Raw genomic sequence first — 20,447 nt, 5'->3', positions numbered from 1 at the left:
GTGAGCCACCGGAAGCGGTCACTCACTGGTCAGATGTAACCATTTTTTATCATTTAAATTAGTCACCGTTGTATTTTCAATTCAATTTCTATTCAAGTTTCTAATTGTCATTATTCAGACGTGAATTATTATTGCCCGAACATGCTGCTGCTGAAAATGCTATGGTGACACGTGGTTCCTGTTACTTTTCTCAGCGCATTTGAGCTTTAACCAATCACCGTTTAGCTTCCGTAATCACCAGATAATCTGATCTGCTGGATAACAGGTAACTCACTGGAGACTCAGCATGGCTACTGAAGTGGGCCAAAACACACTCTTAGCGGCTCTGAAAGAACTGATCGGCTTTGGTAGAACATCTTTGGAAAATGTAGAAAAGGACGTCGCCAAAGGTATCCTAAACAGTCTGAGATTTTACCTCTTATTGGTGCGCAAATGTATGTATAATGTAGGGTTCAAAATCCGAATGTATGAAAAATGCATCTGTTTTGCATTTGCTACTTTTGTTTAGGTGGTTCTTTGCAAGAAATTGTCGATAAGAAAATTCGTCCTTTATTTGGTCTGATGTCAGCAGGTGCCAAGTTCTTTAACAGGTGTGTATATTTATCTTTAAACATTGCAATGGTGCATTTTTTGAGGAATTTTGTTGTGCTGCAAAATGATAAACATTCCATGATATGATTGTTTTCTTTCAGTCTGGGTGTGAAAAACCAAAAGGAAGCAGAACATTTATGGGAACAGTTTTTTCAGTGAGTATGGAAATATTCCTTGGAAGAGTTGATTGTGACATTCAATAGTAAAATATTTTGCATAATAATAATAACTGTTTGAATGATGGCTTACCAGGCAATCCTCATGTTTTAAGAATTTTTAATCACTAAAATTAATGTATTTGGTAAGTAGCAATGTAATAAACAGTCGCATATGTAAATAATGTATAGTCAGTTGGTAATTATTAAAAAAAATGAATGAATAAATAAATGAAAATCCACATTTTTGCCCGTACTTTATCCATAACATACTGAATACCAATGCTATATTAGTATACTGGTGATAATACTGCTATTTGATTCCCAATTTAACAGAAACACTGATGTTCGAGATAATGTTGAAGGCTTACTACAACTGGAAGTAAGCAATATCATTTTTACATTTTTCATGTGACTGCTATGAAGCCCCTAACAGGACATGAGCATGATATTAAAAATAAATAAATAAATAAAATGAGAGGGAAATTATATTATAATTCTTTTACATTCCCACAAGAAACTTTTTTTTTTTTTTTTAATGGAAATAATATTAATTGGAAAGAAAAACTGTATTTCAGTGCTTTTGAGAGAGAAGGGAAAGTTTCTTGGGAGGAACACAAAACAATGAAAATATATATTTTTTTCAATCGTGGTCCACAGAGTGAGTGCTTGTTTTCAAATGATAAATTGTTTGAATATTTTTATGTTAGCAGGTAATATATGAAGCGTGTTTGAGTAGTTTAGTGTGCTGAATGGATGTTTGTTTGATTGACAGGTGGAGTGGGATTGTTTTTTGAAACGTCTGGATGTTCAGATGCAAATGAGCGACACAGTTCTTTCCCAGTGTCCTGCAGCCCAGACGCTCAGCTCAGATACACAGTTTATACACATCCAGACTAAAGAGTGAGATAAACACATAATATCATTTCTATCCATATTCAGTGCAAGCCACAATCCAGAACTGCTGACAGAGTACGTCTGTTGAAACAAAATGAAGGCCTGCAGTCGCAACAGTTTATCACTCTACATTATGACTGTGATTACATCAGTGTCTCACTTGCTGTCTGTTAAGGTGCTGTCACATACAAAAAATGTAGCTAAAATTTAATGGGAAAAAAATAGTGTAGGGATGTATGAAGCACAGCTAGTAAAAACAGTAATACTCAATTCAGTGCATCCTTGCTGAATAAAAGTATTTATTTCTTCTGAAAGTAAATCTAACTGATCCCAAACTTTTAAACAGCTGTATATGGAAACATGTAAAATATGGAGCATTTTAGTAAATTTATTAACTGGAATTTAAAGTGAATTTAGAACTTCCTAAATGCTATCATTTATCCCAGATGTTAATGTCAGTATTTACTTTAGAATAATATTTCTAATCAGTTGAGAAAAAATATATTGTATATCAGGGGCTAAATATGCAGAATTAATGAATTTGTCAATAAATTGCTCATATGACGACTGTATATTGAATTTCTTTGAATTGCAGTAAATTCCCATTCTTGTCAATTCAATTTAACATGCTGTGGATTGTGGCTATTTCACTTCAAATTTCAGCTAAATTATGGTTGTCCTGTACTCCTGTAGGAATGTGTCTCTGGGTCAGTACTTGGGGAAGGGAAATAATCTCCTCCTTGTGTTGCTCCGGCATTTTGGATGACAGCCATGACGAGACCACCTGACTGAGCTGAAGAACAGCAAGGTAAGACAACCTGTCATTAAAGGAGCTGAAAACTGCACAGCTGCAAGTAAAGTCAGAGCAGACCTCAGCCATTTCTGATTATGGACAGTTGCTTGGAAAAATATCTTTCGAAAGTTTGTTGACCCAGCTGTGGACTTGGCAAGGCAAAATGTTGTGCTGCTTTTTTGTAGCAAATGTTCCAGAGTCAGCTTCGCTGTGTTCTTTGAATCATCAACACTATTTCTGTTTCTTTCTCTTTCTCACACAGAAGCTTCTGGAAGCTCAGTCATTGCGGGTGCTGGTGGTCTCGTACGGTTCTCTTGAAGGGGCCACATTCTGGCTTGATCACACAGGCTATGAATTTGACATGCTGTTGGATGCAGAGAGAGCGGTGAGGACTACCGACTGTGCAAAAACATAATTAGCCCTTTGCTTAATCCTAAGGTTATGGAAGCTTGTTTCAGCTACTGAATAAAAAAATGTAAAAAGTAATTGCGACTTTTTTCTCGCAATTGTGAGATTACATCTCACAATTCCGACTTTTTCTTTTAGAATTGCATGATATACTTGTAATTGCATGTTTTTTTCTCAAAACTGAGAGTTTATATCTCGCAATTCTAACTTTTTCACATGCAATTGCAAGTTATAAAGTCAGAATTCAGAGATATAAACTTACAATTTTAAGAAAATAGACAGTCTTTTTCTCCTCAGAATTGGACTCGCAAAATTTTCAAATTGCGAAAAAATGTCAGAATTGCGAGAAAAAAGTTTAAAAAGAGTTTAAATGGCAATTCTGACTTTCTTTCTCGCAATTGCGAGTTTATATCACACAATTCTGAGAAAAAAGTCAAAATTGTGAAATAAAAAGTCGCAATAACTTTTTATTTTATTTGTTTATTTTTTAATTCATTGTGGCACAAATGGGCTTCCATATAAGGTCATCAGTGCTAATGGCTTAAAAAAAGCCTTTAAGACATTTTTCCTCAGTGTAAAATATAAATGTAATTGTCTTGCTGGGTGTTTTTTTTTTTTTAATGTTGCAATTGAGCCCCGCACATGACATGCAATCAATCAATCAATCAATCAATCAAAATTATTAATAACCACAATTTATAATTTTTTCACAAATAATTAAAATGAGGAAACAAATTAATAAGTCAAATTAATAAGACTCCATATACTTGACCTTGACAGTAGTTTAATACTGATCATACGCGTGGATATGTGCTGATTGGTCTGTTTATGACGGGCCACAGGTGTATCAAGCGTTCGGTCTGGGTTCATCTATCAGCAAGGTGATGAAGTTTAAGTTAATGCTCCACTACTCTGAAATTCTGGTGATGAACCGACAGTTACCCGATGTGCCACCTCAGTTCATCGATGATCTCTTTCAGGTGACATGCAAACATTTATTCAAAATATCACACACAGAACAAAAGAATAAATCTCTGACTTGGGAAATGAGTTGCATTTCTTACCATGAGTTTGTTATTACCCAGATTTTATGGCTTAAGGGCAGTAAAAAGAAGAATGTCACACTGCATATAGGGCCAGTTACACAATGATAGTATCATAAATTTCACTTCTTCAGCTCAAATCACACAACAAAACTGTGTTTTGCAGGCTGGTCTAGTTATGCAGTAGAATTGAGCCATATTAATGTATCTTTCCACAAATAGGATATACTTTACTGTCCGATTTTGGCCCAAAGGTGTCAAATAAATATTCAATTCATTGTTGTAAAAAGCTGTTTTTAATGATTAAATCTTAACTAACAAAAACATAAGTGTGTCCTACAGCCTGTTACTGTATGATTTTACCTTGTTAAAAAATATTACATTCCTTAAAATTGTGACACCGAGAAATAACATCATTTGAACCCTTTCTACAGCATGGCCAAGACAAGTAGTTAGATAAATAATTCAGATATAGTTTCTTTACATTTTGTCTATTTAAAGGGGTCATGTGATGCGATTTCAAGTTTTCCTTTCTCTTTGGAGTGAACAAGCTGTTCATGCATAGATAAGATCCCTGAAGTTGTAAAGACTAAAGTCTCAAAACCAAAGAGATATTCTTTATAAAAGTGAAGACTCGACCACGCCCCCCTAAAACGGCTCATTCAAACACGCCCCCACATGTCTACGTCACGATGTGGGGAGATTTGCAAAACACCACCCAAATGTATATGCTAAGAAAGAGGGCGGGACTTTTATTCTCGCTGTAGTATTGTTGCTGCAGCCGGCGCCATGTCCTGGAGACGCTGTGTTTCGTTGTGAAAGGACTTCGTTGTTGGGCTTCCAAAAGAGGACACAACTAGAAATCAGTGGTTAAGTTGTATTTACAACACTGTTCCAGAACAGTACAACCCAAATATTAGAGTGTGTGCAGCGCATTTTACGGAGGACTATTTCCTGAGCCTGGGAGTAGCCTGCCAGCTGCTCAAAACATGTTTCTATAAAGTGGGGCAATTCCATCTTTGCAAGGACAGTCTGGCACTTCTGACTCACAGCCTGTAAGTACGTTTTCTTATTTAAAGAATTTGCCACTGATTATTCAAACGCGAGTTTTGAGCTGTGTAGAGTAGTGCTTGTTGTTTATAGTTTCTCCGATCACAAATGCAAACATGGTATAAGTCAGTTTATGCCATGGTCTGTCTGAATACTCGATTCTGATTGGCTGGCAGGTGTTGATTAAATTCGTTGAACTGCACAGGTAGTTCCAGGTCAGTTTAATCACATTCTATATTAATGCGCTTCCTATAAACATTGGGTAACCATAGTAACATACAGTTACAGTTGAATAGTAATACAGACGAAAATAACCGTCATTTTTATCTTTCCGGTCAAATATTGCAGCACAAATATTGTTAACATCTTTAATATGTGAATGCTGGGAAATGGCCATGGCATAAACGGGATAATCAACGGCTAGCTGTGCATTAAACTATTTGAATGCACTTTGCGGTTGCCCTCCAGTTCTTCGCCTCCACGTCGTGCATTCAAATAGTTTAATGCACAGCTAGCCATTATAATCAGTAATTATGTCCCCACTGGATGCAACAAATGCCTCATTTATAATGGGTTTTATTGTTTTTGTGTCGTCGTCCCAGGACACGTCATCACAATACGGTAAGGGGCATAACATTTCCGTCTCACGCTTGAAGTATTCAGCCAATCACAACGCACTGGATAGCTGGCCAATCAGAGCACGCCTTGCTTCTCAGAACGATGAGCTTTGTAAAAATCGGTGCGTTTCAGAAAGGCGGAGCAAATAGAAGCAACAATAATGTACAGTATGTGGAAAATAATGTGTTTTTTGAACCTTAAACCACATAAACACATTGCATTACATCAAATGCACCAAATAATGTTATTTTTATCAACGTCATATGACCCCTTTAACATTTATTGCCGGAAAATGCATTCACACAAATCAAGGCTTAAACTGCATTTAGATCATCTAAGTTGCATTTAAATAATGCATTTACTCTCAAAGGTTGCAGAAATTATAAACCTTATGTAAAATCGATAGAAAAAAAACCCAGCTGATATAGTATTTCTTTTGACATCCTGAGGTAAACCATCAGGATTTTCTGAATGACGGTTTGTTGAATGAGAAGGAAAATGGTTTTAAGAGATTCATGCCATTTGTGGAATGTGCCAAATCCATAAAAACAAACTCCAAACATTGCATAATACCCAATGATAGAATAAACATTTGTCTCCCTGTAGTCTAGGACTCTTGAAAATGGATTAAAAGCCGTCTCCCTCTGTCTCTCTCAGATGGGTGGTGATTTTGTGCTGGACCAGGGTGGTAAAGTGATATATTCCTACCGGTGTAGAAGCCCTGTGGACAGACCATCAGTTACACAGATTCTGGCTGCCGTCTCTGCTCATTCTTAGCATTCCTGGAGAAGTCCTGGAGAAAAAGGTCTTTTATGTTTTGTCTTTCTAATATGTTAAACTGCTTGACTTGCTTCCTTGCCATCCTGATAAGAAGTTCAGTTCCTGAAAACTTATACTTGTTCGTGTTCTTGCCAGACTTAGAATTTATTCTTCCATTTAGAACGATGGTCAAAATAAAGTTTGTAAAATTAGCCGTTCCAGGCCCTCAATTTGGCATGGAGGAGGTCTGTTCTTTTCCAACGCAAATTTTGGCCTCAATGGGTGATTTTACTCATCTGTAAAATATAAAAATGGGAGCTACTGTATTGCTATGAGACTCGTACTAAAGGTAACACGAAAACAAATATAAATATTTAGGACATTAACTCCATTATTCTATAGTAAACAGTATGTGTACACTGTCACTGACTTTAGGCCTTTAATGTGTTGCAGTAATTTGGCTCCACAGATAGACAGCTGCCCCAGAGGTTGTATGGATGAAGATCTGACTCAAACTCATACACTTATGAAGAGTCATTTCTGATGGGCATTTACACCCTCTGGTCATCACAGCTTCTCATCTGTTGAGTTACTGTAGCACAAACCTGTCTGACTTGATTCAATGAAATGAGATTATTAACGTAATTTTTTTTTTTTTTTACACACATTTTACAATCATTCAAGACATATGAAATGAAATAATCTTATTAAGCTGTTTAACTACTATTTACTGTGAATGGTAAATGTTTACAAATAAATGAAATAAAATATATAACTGATTTAATATATATATATATATATATATATATATATATATAGGTTTGAATTTCTTTGATTATTGAAATCAACATTGAATAAAGAGCTGGATGTCAGCCAGAATGAGACTGGGCTTTTAAACACCATTCAGAATAGCTCAAGAGTTTTATTTCACTTTAAACCTGCTTCAGTAGTTGCCAAGTCAAGCAAATACAACTTTGAAAACAAATACAGGGTTGAAACAACAAGCCATCATTCTAAAGAATTTTAGAACAACAAAGAACAAAAAGAAAACAAATTTCTGTTACGGTTTTTGAACACACGTCTAAAACAGCACTAATGTAATGTCAGAACCAGGGCAAATGCAGACCACCCTTGGAATAATACAAACATTAAACATCAGAAAGATGAAATAATTTATTGTATTTCTGTGTTTTCATTTGTCCATGATCTTCAAACCTTTGTTATTACAAATATTTCCAGCGCTTTGTTTTTAGATCCCATGAATATTGGAGTTTTGTGGCATTTATTATCTTTAAAGCCATCTACAGTATAAGATGTTGTATTTTTGTAAAGTTTGTTAACTTTTAGCAGATATATAAAATATACAGTATTTCTGTTCTCTACGCCCTACAATATACGATCCAGAGGAGAATCCTATCCCCCTTCCTCAAAGCCTGTTCAAATGTGTGATCTTGAGCTAGTAGGCTAACTAATTTGCTTGCTAACTGAAAATACTAAGAAAGAGAAATTTTTAATTTGACCATTTTTTAGCTTTTCAGCTTCAGTAATATAACATGATACATGTATGTAATATGTAATTCAAAAGGCGTTAACATTTTCATGAATGCAGTATAAAATTATTTATAGGGCATATAATAATGCGCATATAAAATGGAATTGCTTTGGGATTTAAGGGGGACAGGAAGTTAAAGGATTAGTTCACTTCCAGAATAAAAATTTCCTGCTAATTTACTCACCCCCATGTCATACAAGATGTTCAGGTCAACTTCACGTATTACGTAGTCACGTTGGAAAGGTCACGCTTTGAAGCAGGCGGAAGTACCGATTCAGTGTTTATAAAGTGAACTCGCAAAAACTAAATCAAACGCCCTTTACAAAAAAAAAGGTAAAACAATGATGTTTGTCGATTTCGGAGTTGAAGGAGAAAATTTAGATGGAGTTCGGTACTACTTCTGCCTACGTCACACGTAAACATTTCAACGAAACGACGTAATTCTTTATGGACGCACATTGCAGAGCTAATGCAAGATGAGCATTTGTGGTTAAAAAGTATATACTTTTTTATTTTTTTTATTGTTTGTTTGTTTCGCTAGATAAGACTCTTATGGGATCTTAAAACCCAGCATTAAAACTGCAATTGGGACCTTCAGCCCATTGGTCCCCGTTAAAGTCCACTATATGGAGGAAAATCCTGGAATGTTTTCCTCAAAAACCTACATTTCTTTTCAACTGAAGAAAGAAAGACATGAACAACTTGGATGACATGGGGGTGAGTAAATTATCAGGAAATTTATATTCTGGAAGTGAACTAATACTTTATAGAGTCCTGCTCCAACTTCCTGTTTCAATAGGAAAAATGTTAACAGGAAAGAAAATAGCATTTATCAAACCATTCCATGGGATCATTCAATTCACTGGCCCTAATTTTACCTGTGCAACAACTGTTTTTAAAACAGTTAATAGCTGCTCTTGATATTTAAAAAAAAAAAAAAAATGAAGCCATTAGAATTAGAAGCCATTTTGGAAAGTATCAAGGTCAAACATCAAACTCGCACAGATAATACATGCGTCTTTCACAGTAGGTGTCCCACCAGTCTCCGTCATCTGAAGACATGGCTACACAGTTCTCTCGTTTCCCACCATCTGGCTGGCTTGACAGGAAGTGCTTCCTCCACTGGAAGTAAGTGACACGAGTTGTGTCCTCAAATAGGTAGAGGCCTTCAGAGCGCTCGTCATTGATCCCAAGCCACACAGGCCAGTTTCCGTGGAATACTGATTTCACATATTCAGCCAAAGCTTCCTGCTCTTTGCGATCTCGTGGCATAGCCATGCGTCCTCCCCGCTCCTGACACTTCTTGGATGCATCAGCGTAGGTCTCATACACGCGGTATGTCAGGAAGCATTTGTAACCCATTTTACGGCCTTTCTGGCAGCCTGGAACCACAAAATCATTTTCATCATATTTTAATAAAATACAGAACACAAAAGTTCATGAGTATCAAGTAGAGTATGTTTCTGTCATCTTAAAAAGATTTGCCCAAGTAGTACATATTCCTGGACCAAAAACCTTTCTGGTCCTAGAACGTTACTATTAAACTGTCCAATTTTAGTGTTAAGCTTCTTTAGGCATTAGGTCCTTAATCAAAAGATCAGAACCAGCACACACAGCATGTGTGATTTTCCTATATAACATTCAGATCTCAATTAGGGATTGGCATTAGGAGTTTTGTCTAGGAAAACATTACTAAAGTTTAGGTAACTGTCAAATTTGAAAACAAGGTGTAGCTTTGGAAATAATGTTTAGGGTAGGAAATTGGAGTTAGGTCTGAAGGTTAGAGGGTGTTGGGAAATTACAAATGAAGATTAAGGGTCAAACTTTGAACTAGAGGTTGGAGTTAGTATTGTAAGTCTGGAATTTCAGGACTAGAGGGATCAGAGGTAACACTGCAGGGTTAGGTCAGGGGTGCCCAGTCCTGTTCCTGGCGAGCCACCTTCCAGCAGACTTTAGCTCTAGCCCTTACTAAACACACCTGCACCAGCCAGCCAAGGTCTTCAGGATCAATAGGAGCATCCAGGCAAGCGTGCTTGAACAAAACTCTGCAGGAAAGTGTCCCTGCAGGAGCAGGATTGGACCCCTTGTTCCCAGGGATCAATGGCAGGGGTAAGGCCCCAGTATACTCACAGCAAAGTTATTTGCTGTTCTTTGCTTAAGTTTAAAAAGAAGTTTCCAATACCTTAGCAGCAGTATATTGTTAACATCTTGAAACTGCCTACACTCCTGGGACTGGTATTCAGGTTAATATGTAAATATGTTCTGCAGACTTTCCTCTCAATACCAAAATAAACAAAATGAAAATGACAGCAGTGCGAAAACAGCCATTAATAAATAATCTAATCATAACGATGTGGATATATTTGCACAAGCTCTCCAGTGTGTCCCTGTTTTTACTTGAGCCTGACTTGGACTGACTGAACAAAAGAAATAAATCAGAGAAGATTTCCACGTCAAAAAGTGGAGCCCAAAGCACACCTTCCTATTATGTATTCGGACCAATGGTTATTCTAAGGTGTTTATCAGCCAGAGCAAACTTTTCCTGAGAGTTTGCTTTGTCAAGCCATTTCGAACACCTGAAATGAACAACAGACAAAATTTGTTTTGGCATCATTTTGTTTGTTAGAGTTCAGGCAGGGTTATGGTGTGAAATAGAAAGTCAGATTTAAGATTGAAAGGGGTTGAAAGAGTCGGACTTGTGTAACATGAAGGGACGGAGGCCAGAATTTAGATTTGAAAGTTGCTGGTGAAGTTTAGGACTAGGAACTTAGCAAAGGTTAAGATTAGAGCTGGTTTTAAGGGGTTGAGCTTCTCATTTACCAACGATTTTGCTGTGAATTTAGGGTAGGTTAGAGATTGGTTTGGATGGTCATACCCTCATACGTCACTCTCATGGACCACCCACACCCGTTTGTTGAATGTCTGATATATATATGGCACACTAAACTGGAAACACTTTTGTGAAGCGAAAGTCTAATCTGAAAAGTCCAAAACGAAATCTGGCTCATTTCTACAGGTTTTCTAAGAGACTAGGTTTCCGCAAGCTTTAACAGTTCACCAGGAAACAAAAGCTTTGTTAACAAGTTCCGAATGTAACCTCTCTGGTTCTACTCCCCCGGTTTTACTCCCCCGACCTTCTCCGAGCAGGATTTGGACGGCGTTTCCAACAAGGACGCTAAAGACTGCAGCTTCAGTTAAATATGTGACATTTAACATGCCCCTAAACATGATGTTGAACAAAACTGCGATTGGTCACTTTTCAGGTGACCTCTTCCTGACTAAGTGAGCAGTCGTTGGGCAATTTCAGTGGCTACAGAGCCCAAACCTTATGTCGTTAGACAATGGTCTGGCTATGTGATTAGGGTTGGAATGGATTTATAACTATAACTTGACTACACTTGACATTGTTCCAGGTCCAACAAAGGGTGTTGATCCCACTTGTTCTGCCTAATTATTTGCTGCCCAAATAACCTAATGTATTGGGTCATCGTGAACAAAAGGTTTAACTTGAGATACTGCCCTTGAAATAAACTGTCATCACCTTACTTTATATTTGGTAAGATCCTCAGTAATAAAAATATGGATTCTTTAAGCACAGCTAGATTTCCACTATTGACTACAATGCCCTTTATAGCCCACAACTATGAGCCCAAAGGAAAAGCCACTAACCCTCTAGTCGTCCAATCTCTTTGCGGTTGTCCTTGCAGTAGGACGAGACTTGTTGAATGGCATCCTCAGTGTCGCCTAATCTATTCTCAAGTCGTGACATTCTTTCCAACAGTTGTGTAACTTTAATGTCCAATGTGTAATGTCCCACATTAAGCCTGTGGATAGCTTGATCCATCGCTGCCAGTCTAGACACTGCAAAAATGTATAAATAGACAAATGTGAATCAAGTCTTTCATTAGTCAGCTGCGTAGCAGTGAATGAATAGAATATTAAGAAACTGTGTTGTGGAGGGGGAAGGGGTTGACAAGGTAGCTAATGATATAGTGTCTGGATTCTTGAATAGCGTTTTTTTTTTTGATGGAATCTTATTGAAGTTGCATTATGTAATTCACATACCAAGACTATTAAATATTACCATACAAACAACACCTGCATTTGTGCAAGCTGTTATTGCAAGTAGAATATATGCAAATATACATTCCGTTGGATTGGTTTTGGCTTGTTTTTCTGGCTCTTCAGATGTAAGTGAAGTGAATGTTTGGTTAACGCACGGATGTAGTTGTAAGTGCTCTCCATTTCAGAGACTGCAGTGGTGGGTTCAGGTTCTATGATGTCAGGAGTGTCCCCTCGCCCTATAACCATCTCCTCATTGAACACTCTCACCTGTAGGATTAAACGACAGCAAAACCTCCATCAAAACCAGACTTAAGGCTGGAATACACAACATGACTTCTGCCCAATTTACACTGAAAGAGTCAACAGTAGTTGCCAAAATTCAGAGGCAGTCTGCAATTTTGGGCAGTCACAGATTTTGCAGAAAATTGCATAGTGTATGATGACCGCACACTTTGATTTTTTTTTTTTTAGCTCAGACTATGAGTCCATTCAGTGGCAGGATATCAAACAAATTTAATTCTTTGAGCCAATTGTTGAACAAATAATGTTTTCATTTTAATTCGATTTCCTAGCAATGTTTCTGTGTGGGTTTGTTGTGTTCGGAGCAGTGTGTGACCCTTAGTCATAAAGTGTATGATGCCCAGTTTTTTCAAATATGTGATGCCTAGTGCACTGTACAAAAAAAAAAGTTGAGCCAACTTAAAATTTTAAAATTTTCTTAAAAGTTCTCAACTTGTCGTTTTAAGTTTATACAACAAAAAATTGGGAATCTCCCACAAAAATAAGTTGAGCAAACTCAAAAATCTGCTGAAGCTGGTAAAACAAAATTGTTTTAAGTTCGCTCAACTTTTTTTTTTTTTTTTTTTACAGTGTGGTTTGAAATCTGTTCAGATTTTAAAAGTCGCATAGTTTATTCCAGCCTTTGCCTGATACAGAATACACATGCACAATCACACTGGAGGTCATGGCCAGGCACTTCAAGTACTGTGATTGCTAATCGAGGACCAGAAGTGCATACCCTTGACATTTGCTCCCACTTTATACACTCTTAAAATAAAGGTGCTTAAAAGGTTCTTCACAGCGATGCCATTAGGGCCTTTCGCACCGCAGGATCATTTTCATAGTACTTTAACTAATTGTGGAACTACCCACTTTTTGGCGTGTTCGCACCGCAGGAACTAGGAACGGTTTTAGTTCCAGGAACTCCGTTTGGAGGAACTAAATTAGTTCCTACTTCAGAGCAGGGTCTAAAACAGTTCTATAGGAGCTATCAGTGACGTAAGTGTACGCTGATTGGCCAAACGCACGCGAAACACCGGCTACCCGGGATTTTTAAAAAGTCATGTAAACATATTTACTCCACGAACATGGAAAACAGTGATAACGGCATTGCCTGTTGTCTGCAGTGTTGTGTTCTTTTCTCAGCTTCGATGATATGTAACACTGCAAGTTGTCATAAAGAATTTAGTCTCTTAGCCCAACTTTTTGATCTTGCAATCGCGTAAATTGTGCGTTGACATTCCATCTCCGTTATTACGAAATCCACGACACACAACAAAAACAGCTCTGATCACAGCGTCCCACTCACTGGTTTTTGACGCTTGTTAATGCCACGCAAAAAGATCGCTGTCGCTGCGGCAAACGCAACCAGGAAAATGGCCAGAGGGAGAAATTGGTTCTCTAGGAACTACCCTGCTGGCTAGTTCCTAGAACTATGCGGTGCAAAAGAACCTATAGATTATAGAAGAACCATTTTTGGTTCCACAAAGAACCATTAGGTCAAAGGTTCTTTAAAGAACCATCTCTTTCTTACCTTTTTATAATCGGAAGAACCTTCTTTCGCCACAAAGAACCTTTTGTGAAACAGAAAGGTTCTTCAGATATTAAATGTTCTTTATGGAACCATTCAGACAAAAAAGTTCTTCTATGGCATCGTGAAGCACCTTTATTTTTAAGAGTGTAAATGCAGATACATTTTGAACTAGCTTCATCATTCCAAAGCGGTACAGTAACCTCAAAAACCATAGTGATGCAGCATCATGGTACAGTGATTGCATCATATGGTAATACCCTGGTATTTTGATGTATGCCAAGGTGTTTACATAATACTCCAAGGCACTTCAATGAATACCATTCTGTTAGCATCACTGTAGGTTTTCAAAGACACATTTGGTAAGTGAAACAATTCACAGTTGTTTCAATGGAAATCATTTATATATGAAGTTATATTTAAAGAAAATGTCACCGTTAAACAGTAAATGGATCATTTCCCACAAAGTAAATCTAAAATCTTAACCTGAGACAGATGAGCTGTTGTGATGGCCGGTCTCGTGGTGTTCTCGCCAGAGTAACAGGAAGACAGAGCGCTGAAGCCCACTACAGCCGCCAGAATCACTGTTAGACTCATCTCCACTTCAAATCACTTCACTTCATAAATCCCTTTCTTCTGTTCAGTCAGCTCTCTGTTTTACTGCATATATACACAACTCCTGATGTTCACTCAACAGCAACCTTCTCTCCTCCTTTCACATCGCTTTCAACCCTGTCGCTCTATCGTTCACCTCTATACAGCTCTGTTTTGTTTTAGCCTCCTCCCTCTCTGCAGCTGTCGGACACTTTTCCTCCTCCTTTCACCTTGTCTGAAAGATTCCTTTTTTCTTTCTCTCTCTTTTTCTGTTTTCTTTCTTTCAGCTGCTTGTTCCTGAGAGTTTTATACCCTAACACAGGATTTTTTTTTTCTTTCATTCCTCCCACTTCTATTCTTTGTGCTAACATGGCAGTTTTACTGACACAGCTCTTCCATAAACATTTAAATAGATCTTCATTTTCTTGTCCAAGACTCAGCCTTCTGTGAAGTATTTATGCTTTTGTCCCCTGGGAACATGCTGTTCTGTAGAAGTCAATAATGGCTGAATGACAGGAAAATGATGATGTCTCATTACCAGCTGAGTCCCGTCTCCACACATGGAAGGAATTTGGACTTCTTGTCCTCTAAACAGGACACTTCTCTCTTTCTTGCTCACTTCCTCTGGAGGAGACTTTGGAAGGGAGTTAGATGTAAGAATGGAGTTTTGCCCAAAAGAATCCAGTTCATTACATAACACAGTCTAACTAAGCAAATCTCTCCCAGATGACTGTGTCTAGACATTATACGGTACAAGAAACCGATAAACAGCTTAGATGTCTACCTTTGACAAATAACAATTAGAAAATTCCAAAACCATGGATATCTACTGTTGTTAGACTGATCTAATCCACTTATCAACTGAACTCAACAACAACCTTTGAGTGTTGAATGACCTCTTGGACAACTACAGAGCCATTTTCCAGTCAGAAACTAGCAAGGCCTTTTTCAAAACATGTGGTGCAATAACGTCAATCCACCAAAATAAAAATTATTGCCTGGGGAAATAAACTTTAAATAAAGCATATTAGGAGCATTTTGAAAATGCCACATATGTGACCAATTACATTAACGCACATCCAATGGTTATATTTAACTAAAATAAATAACACTGCGGGCAGTAAACTGGCCAAATGCAGAAAACTGTCACAGGATTTATGAGTAGAGCTCCATCTTTCTGTTTTCAATTATTGCTACACTGCCCCCTACCAAGCAAGAGAAGAATGAGACAAACAACAAGAGTTAGTGTACTTCTTTTATTGTACTTATCTTCTATTACAGATATATGAATGCATAAATACTGGCTCCAGGCCATGCATTCTTATTCAACAAAAACATCTCGCAACAAAGCTTCCAAAAATGATTCCTACCCTTGAACCCTAGTTAGCTTAGCCCTGAATCATACGACAGATGAGCACGTAAATGCAAACGTCGATTTCACACGTCCAAAATTGAGAATTCTGTAAACATCAAACGCAAGCGAAGAGCGAGTTATATCTACGTGTTTACAGCTAGCTACCTGAACAATAGCACATTCGGTTTCAGTCAACTCTATCGCCCACTTGAGTTCTGGAGTTTGTTACTGCCATAACACCCGTTTAATGTTGCATCCACATTGGCGTACTTGTGTGGAGTATGTTTCAGGCCTAACAATGAATGGAAATTTCAACTATTGCTTTAAGTTATTAAGTCATCTCTGGTGTACTGGGCTACAGGAAAGAGACAAAGGAAGGAAGCATTCAGGAGAATCAGGAGAAAAGTCAATGATTCACTTTAAAGCATACAATGAAAGTAGCACGCATATAAAAAGTCTACAAAACAAGCAAAGGTGCAAGTCATCTTCTCAAAACCATGCTAGCGCTACGGTGTCTCATTTATGTCCTTATCAATAATTGTACAGTGAAGCATCTTAACACTAGTATTGAGGTCTAGATAAATATAGATAAAAAATGTATGGCAGTGACGGTGATGTGGCATTCACACTAGTGGTTTTAGTGTGGATCTGAGTTCTGGCTTGTTTGATTAATGCATCTTCCGAACTTCTGTAACTGCACACAAAGGAATTTTACTTGAGTCCGAAAGAGGAGTTTGGGGTTTGTTTTAATGTGAACCACAGTGTGGTTTGTGGTTGATGTGAATGCAATCCAGAAGTGGGCTGGTACTGATTACATTGTGCCAGTTTGGTAGTCACACCAAACTAAAATTTGAAACATTGTTCTGCAACTTTAACTTTGTTGCCTGGATACACAGGATAAACAGCTCTTGGTGGTTCTACTGTTGATGGTAAAAGAATTTTTGCAAACATACCACAGTTTAGAATAACAATAACAGTGGGAAAGCAGACCAACAGGGCCAGGAGAGTAGAGACAATGGGTTCTGAATCAAGCAAATGTATGTAGTGTGAAAACAACCAAAGATTGACATTTGCTCTGTTTAAAATCCTATCTGATGTATCATAGCTCATGCATTCAGTAAGATGGAGTCAGACAGATGAAGATTTTCCTACAATCATAGAGATACTGATGCACTATAAAGAAACTACTGAAGCATTTGGATTTAAAAGGAAAGTGTTCGGTAGTGTTGGGTTTGTGGTGCTTGTAGGTCCTGTGATCTGGAATGGGTTCTTCGGGATATTCAAGCGTTACCAGTTGTCCAAGAAGTCAAATCCAGTCTTCAGGATACTGCTGCTTGTGTTAAACTGAAAAAAGGAAATACAACAATTTGTGTTGTTAGTGGTTAAAATGTTAGTAGAAAAAAAAAAAAAAAAAAAATCAAGAGAAAATGTGGGTCAATGACTTACAAGTGCAAGTAAAAATAAATAAATGAGTAAATGCATAAATTAAAATAAATAAAAAAATAAATAAAATGAATAATTTAGATTATGTATTTTATTTATTTATTGCCAAACAACATAATTGTCTGGAATATATTATTTATATATATACACACATATATACATACACGTGTATATATACATACACGTATATGTATGTGTGTGTGTCTGTGTATATATGCATATGTGTATATATGTATGTATGCATGCATGTATGTATATATGTGTATGTGTATATATTTGTTTATGTATATGTACAGTATGTATGTATACACATACATACATACAGTAAACAGTGTAAACATACTTTTTGTATTCATGTTGGTTTTGGTTCTGAAAACTTGACACGTTTTTAAACTGATATAACTAACAACTATCTATATCTCTATATATCTATATCTATATATGAAGAGTTCAGATGCAAAAGCCTCTAAATTCCATCTGAAATTTTCTTCTAAAATTAGCATTTTTATCAGGCTCCTATATTTATGTTGTTATTTCACTTTAATTGCATAGAAAAGGACCTATATATTGCCATTAGAGTAAAATTACTGAACCTAAATATAGGAGCCTGATAAAAATGCTCATTTTAGTAGAAAATTTCAGATGGCATAACTCTTCATATATATATATATATATAAAACCAAAAACCTCACATTTTTCTAAGAAATAATAATAAATGATTCTGTCAAACTACTTGGTTTTCTTTTCAAAGAACATGATTATTTTAATAACTTTCTGATGCTTTCTCATTTTTCATTCTGATAAACTCTTAAAAGTTTAAAACTTTCAGTCAACAATGATTCTCAAAAGAATCATTTCTTTTTCCAGTACAAAGAACCTTTTGTGGAATGGAAATGTTCTATGAATATTCAAATGTTCTTCATATAACTACAGATGCCAGAACCTTTATTTTTAAAAATGTATCAAGATTATGAACTTTATGCCCCCAAAACACAAAACAAGCTCATTCTAGAAGAGTTGTATTCAAGTCATTGTACTCATGAATTCCGTTGTAATATATTGCATTAATTAACAGAAAGAATTAAGTATTTACCCATGCACAACTGTCTGTCTTCATCTAACTATATGAAATGAAGGTGAAATTCCATCTAACCTGTGAGAAGGTAGGACTGGAGGCGGGTGAGCTTTCTGCCTTGTCGGCATCTTTGACTGTGCTGTTGGACTGAGAGGAAGACCTGGTGACCAGACCAGGACTGAACACATCATCCATAGTGCTTACAGAGGGGAGCGTGCTCTGGGCCCTCTCCCACCCTTCCTCTGAGGAGGACACAGGAGCAGGAGGTGTTGGGGTCACACTGATGGCCACAGGGGTCACGCTGATGGGAATGGGGGGAGGAGGGGCATGAGGTTTGGTGATTCTCTGCTGAACCGGCCGTGAGGGAGGCACGTCCTCCGACTCCCTCGGCCCAGACTCTGACCTCAGGTACGACGGCAAAGGCTTCTCTCCTTTCTCCAGAGACTTGATCTGGCTGGGCGTCAGAGACTGAAACTCAGCCTTCTCACCCTCTAGCCGCGAGCGTTCAGCGCTGATCTTCCAGAAGGACGACTCGTCAGTGCTGGGCAGCTTGGTACTCTGAGATGGCTTGGGTTTGGATTCGTTCACCGAGGAGGGAACGAACGGTTCTGGAGTGCCGCAGATGATGCTGAATTCCATCTGACTCTGTTGGGAAGAGACGGGCTGAATCACATTTGTTTGCTCTTTGCTAGCACAATGAATATGTATTTTTAGCAGAAGTGGCCCACTTACCTTGGTCTCCCAAGAGAAGGGAGCTGAGTGCTCATCTTGCCAAGTTAAGTCCTTGAAACAAAAGAGACAGAGATCTTAACATGCCATAAGATGTGACGATACTCCTTTAAACTGCTATTTCTGCACTGAATAGGGATTTAACAAATACAGGAGTAAGCCAGCCTTTCAAAAAAATATGATACATAATTTAAAAACGGTGCACAGATTGGTTTAATAAGTGGTTCATAGATTCATCTTTCATAAACGCATTTGTTTGGTAAACGCTTATTGATATTTGTTTGTTTTTACTTTTATCATCAGTTTACAAGCCAGTTTAACTGCATTGCAAAATTTAAACCAGAATTTATAGACGTGGCACAGATTTATTTAAAATACTTTATAAATATGTAGTAATTTATAGCCATTAGTTTATACAATTTTGAGTGATTTGTTCAGTAAACAGTTTAAAGAAATTTTACATTTATTTTGTTTACACTTACATTGGTTTGGTAGCCTGTTTAACTAGATATTCAAAAGGATTTTAGTAAAGTTTCATTTTTAGATATAATTGACAGATTTGTTTAGTAAACAGTTTAACATACAGATATTTGAAATATCTGACAATAGCAGTTTACTGAAATGTGAGAGATTTTAAGTATTAAATTATAAATAGTTGATAGTGATTTAAGTAAACGGTTTAAGAAATAGAACTGAGAGGTTTGCCTATTAAACTTTTAATCTTTTAAAGTTTAACAAATGTAACTTAAATTGGACTATTGTTGAAGACAACACTTTAATGAATATATATTTCACTTTTTTAGCAGCTGGTTTAATAACTTTTTTTATTTTTATTTAGACCTACATATTTGGCACATACACAAATAGGCATACAAGTCTACACTGAAATAACAGAAACAGCTCTAACTTAACACCTGACGACCTAAAACACCTCGCACCTCGTCTCCGAAGTGTACGGTCTTCTGTCCGGTCTGGAGGAGTAGTTTCGGGAAGCAGACCAGCTCTTCTCGCTCCACCCGGTGCATCGCGTACCGAGCCCGGATCCGCGGATCCATCATCCCGTTGTCTATCGCCGTGTCCTGTTCGACGGGACTCATCTCATCCCAAGTCGAACCGTGCCTCTCCTTTATCTTCTCCCTTTCCTCCATAATCTTACGGGCCATAGAGTTGATGGAGGAGAAATATTCCAGTTTTTCGCCTCCGTGAGGAGCGGATGATCCGCCATCGCCGCGGCCGCCATTTCCTCAACAGCTGGACAACAAGCGCTGACGCACACACAGGACTTTTATTCTGTTTTCACTCTATTTTCAAAATGATTCATTTAGGTAGAAGTTAAACGTAACTTTTTTTGACATGTACAAGCAAAAACAGATAAATAAATGGACCATGGTTCCATAGTTTTCCCATTCCCAAGCTGTCTAGTCGTTGATGGTTTCATAATGGTAATTTAATTGACTTTTTTTTTTTTTAAAGTCAAAATTCCTTTATATTTCCATATTTAAAAGTTTGTG

The 20,447-nt window shown here is 37.3% G+C and overlaps 3 protein-coding genes across 5 annotated transcripts; 1 reads left to right on the top strand and 2 right to left on the bottom strand.

The window, feature by feature from the left end:
- The first annotated feature begins 234 nt into the window (after positions 1-234).
- selenol (selenoprotein L) lies at positions 235-18,385 on the top strand. Of its 3 annotated transcripts, none has more exons than XM_058755771.1 (10): positions 235-389; positions 509-590; positions 693-746; positions 1,083-1,128; positions 1,522-1,649; positions 2,337-2,451; positions 2,699-2,821; positions 3,687-3,824; positions 6,213-6,360; positions 18,269-18,385. In XM_058755771.1, the coding sequence occupies exons 1-9, from the start codon at positions 287-289 to the stop codon at positions 6,330-6,332; spliced, it is 909 nt and encodes a 302-aa protein (XP_058611754.1). In that variant the 5' UTR covers positions 235-286; the 3' UTR covers positions 6,333-6,360; positions 18,269-18,385. The 3 variants fall into 3 exon arrangements, with proteins under 3 accessions (XP_058611754.1, XP_058611753.1, XP_058611751.1); XM_058755770.1 differs by lacking the exon at positions 18,269-18,385 and adding an exon at positions 6,768-7,112; XM_058755768.1 differs by lacking the exon at positions 18,269-18,385 and having other exon boundaries at positions 6,213-7,112.
- Positions 7,222-15,446, bottom strand: clec11a (C-type lectin domain containing 11A). The gene is made up of 4 exons (XM_058755772.1): positions 14,228-15,446; positions 12,087-12,198; positions 11,536-11,727; positions 7,222-9,248 (listed from the first exon to the last, which is right to left on the bottom strand). The coding sequence occupies exons 1-4, from the start codon at positions 14,336-14,338 to the stop codon at positions 8,851-8,853; spliced, it is 813 nt and encodes a 270-aa protein (XP_058611755.1). The 5' UTR covers positions 14,339-15,446; the 3' UTR covers positions 7,222-8,850.
- Positions 15,577-20,191, bottom strand: c20h1orf198 (chromosome 20 C1orf198 homolog). Its single transcript, XM_058755767.1, is given in 5 exon segments — positions 15,577-17,033; positions 18,286-18,852; positions 18,940-18,990; positions 19,875-20,131; positions 20,134-20,191. Coding segments are annotated over 5 exon segments (975 nt in total). The 5' UTR covers positions 20,177-20,191; the 3' UTR covers positions 15,577-16,976.
- Between the last annotated feature and the right edge of the window lie 256 nt (positions 20,192-20,447).

Source organism: Onychostoma macrolepis, chromosome 20 (assembly GCF_012432095.1).
Source record: "Onychostoma macrolepis isolate SWU-2019 chromosome 20, ASM1243209v1, whole genome shotgun sequence".
Classification (NCBI taxonomy): domain Eukaryota; kingdom Metazoa; phylum Chordata; class Actinopteri; order Cypriniformes; family Cyprinidae; genus Onychostoma; species Onychostoma macrolepis.
Note: the sequence above shows the minus strand (reverse complement) of the source record. Positions and strands in the feature narration are given on the sequence as shown.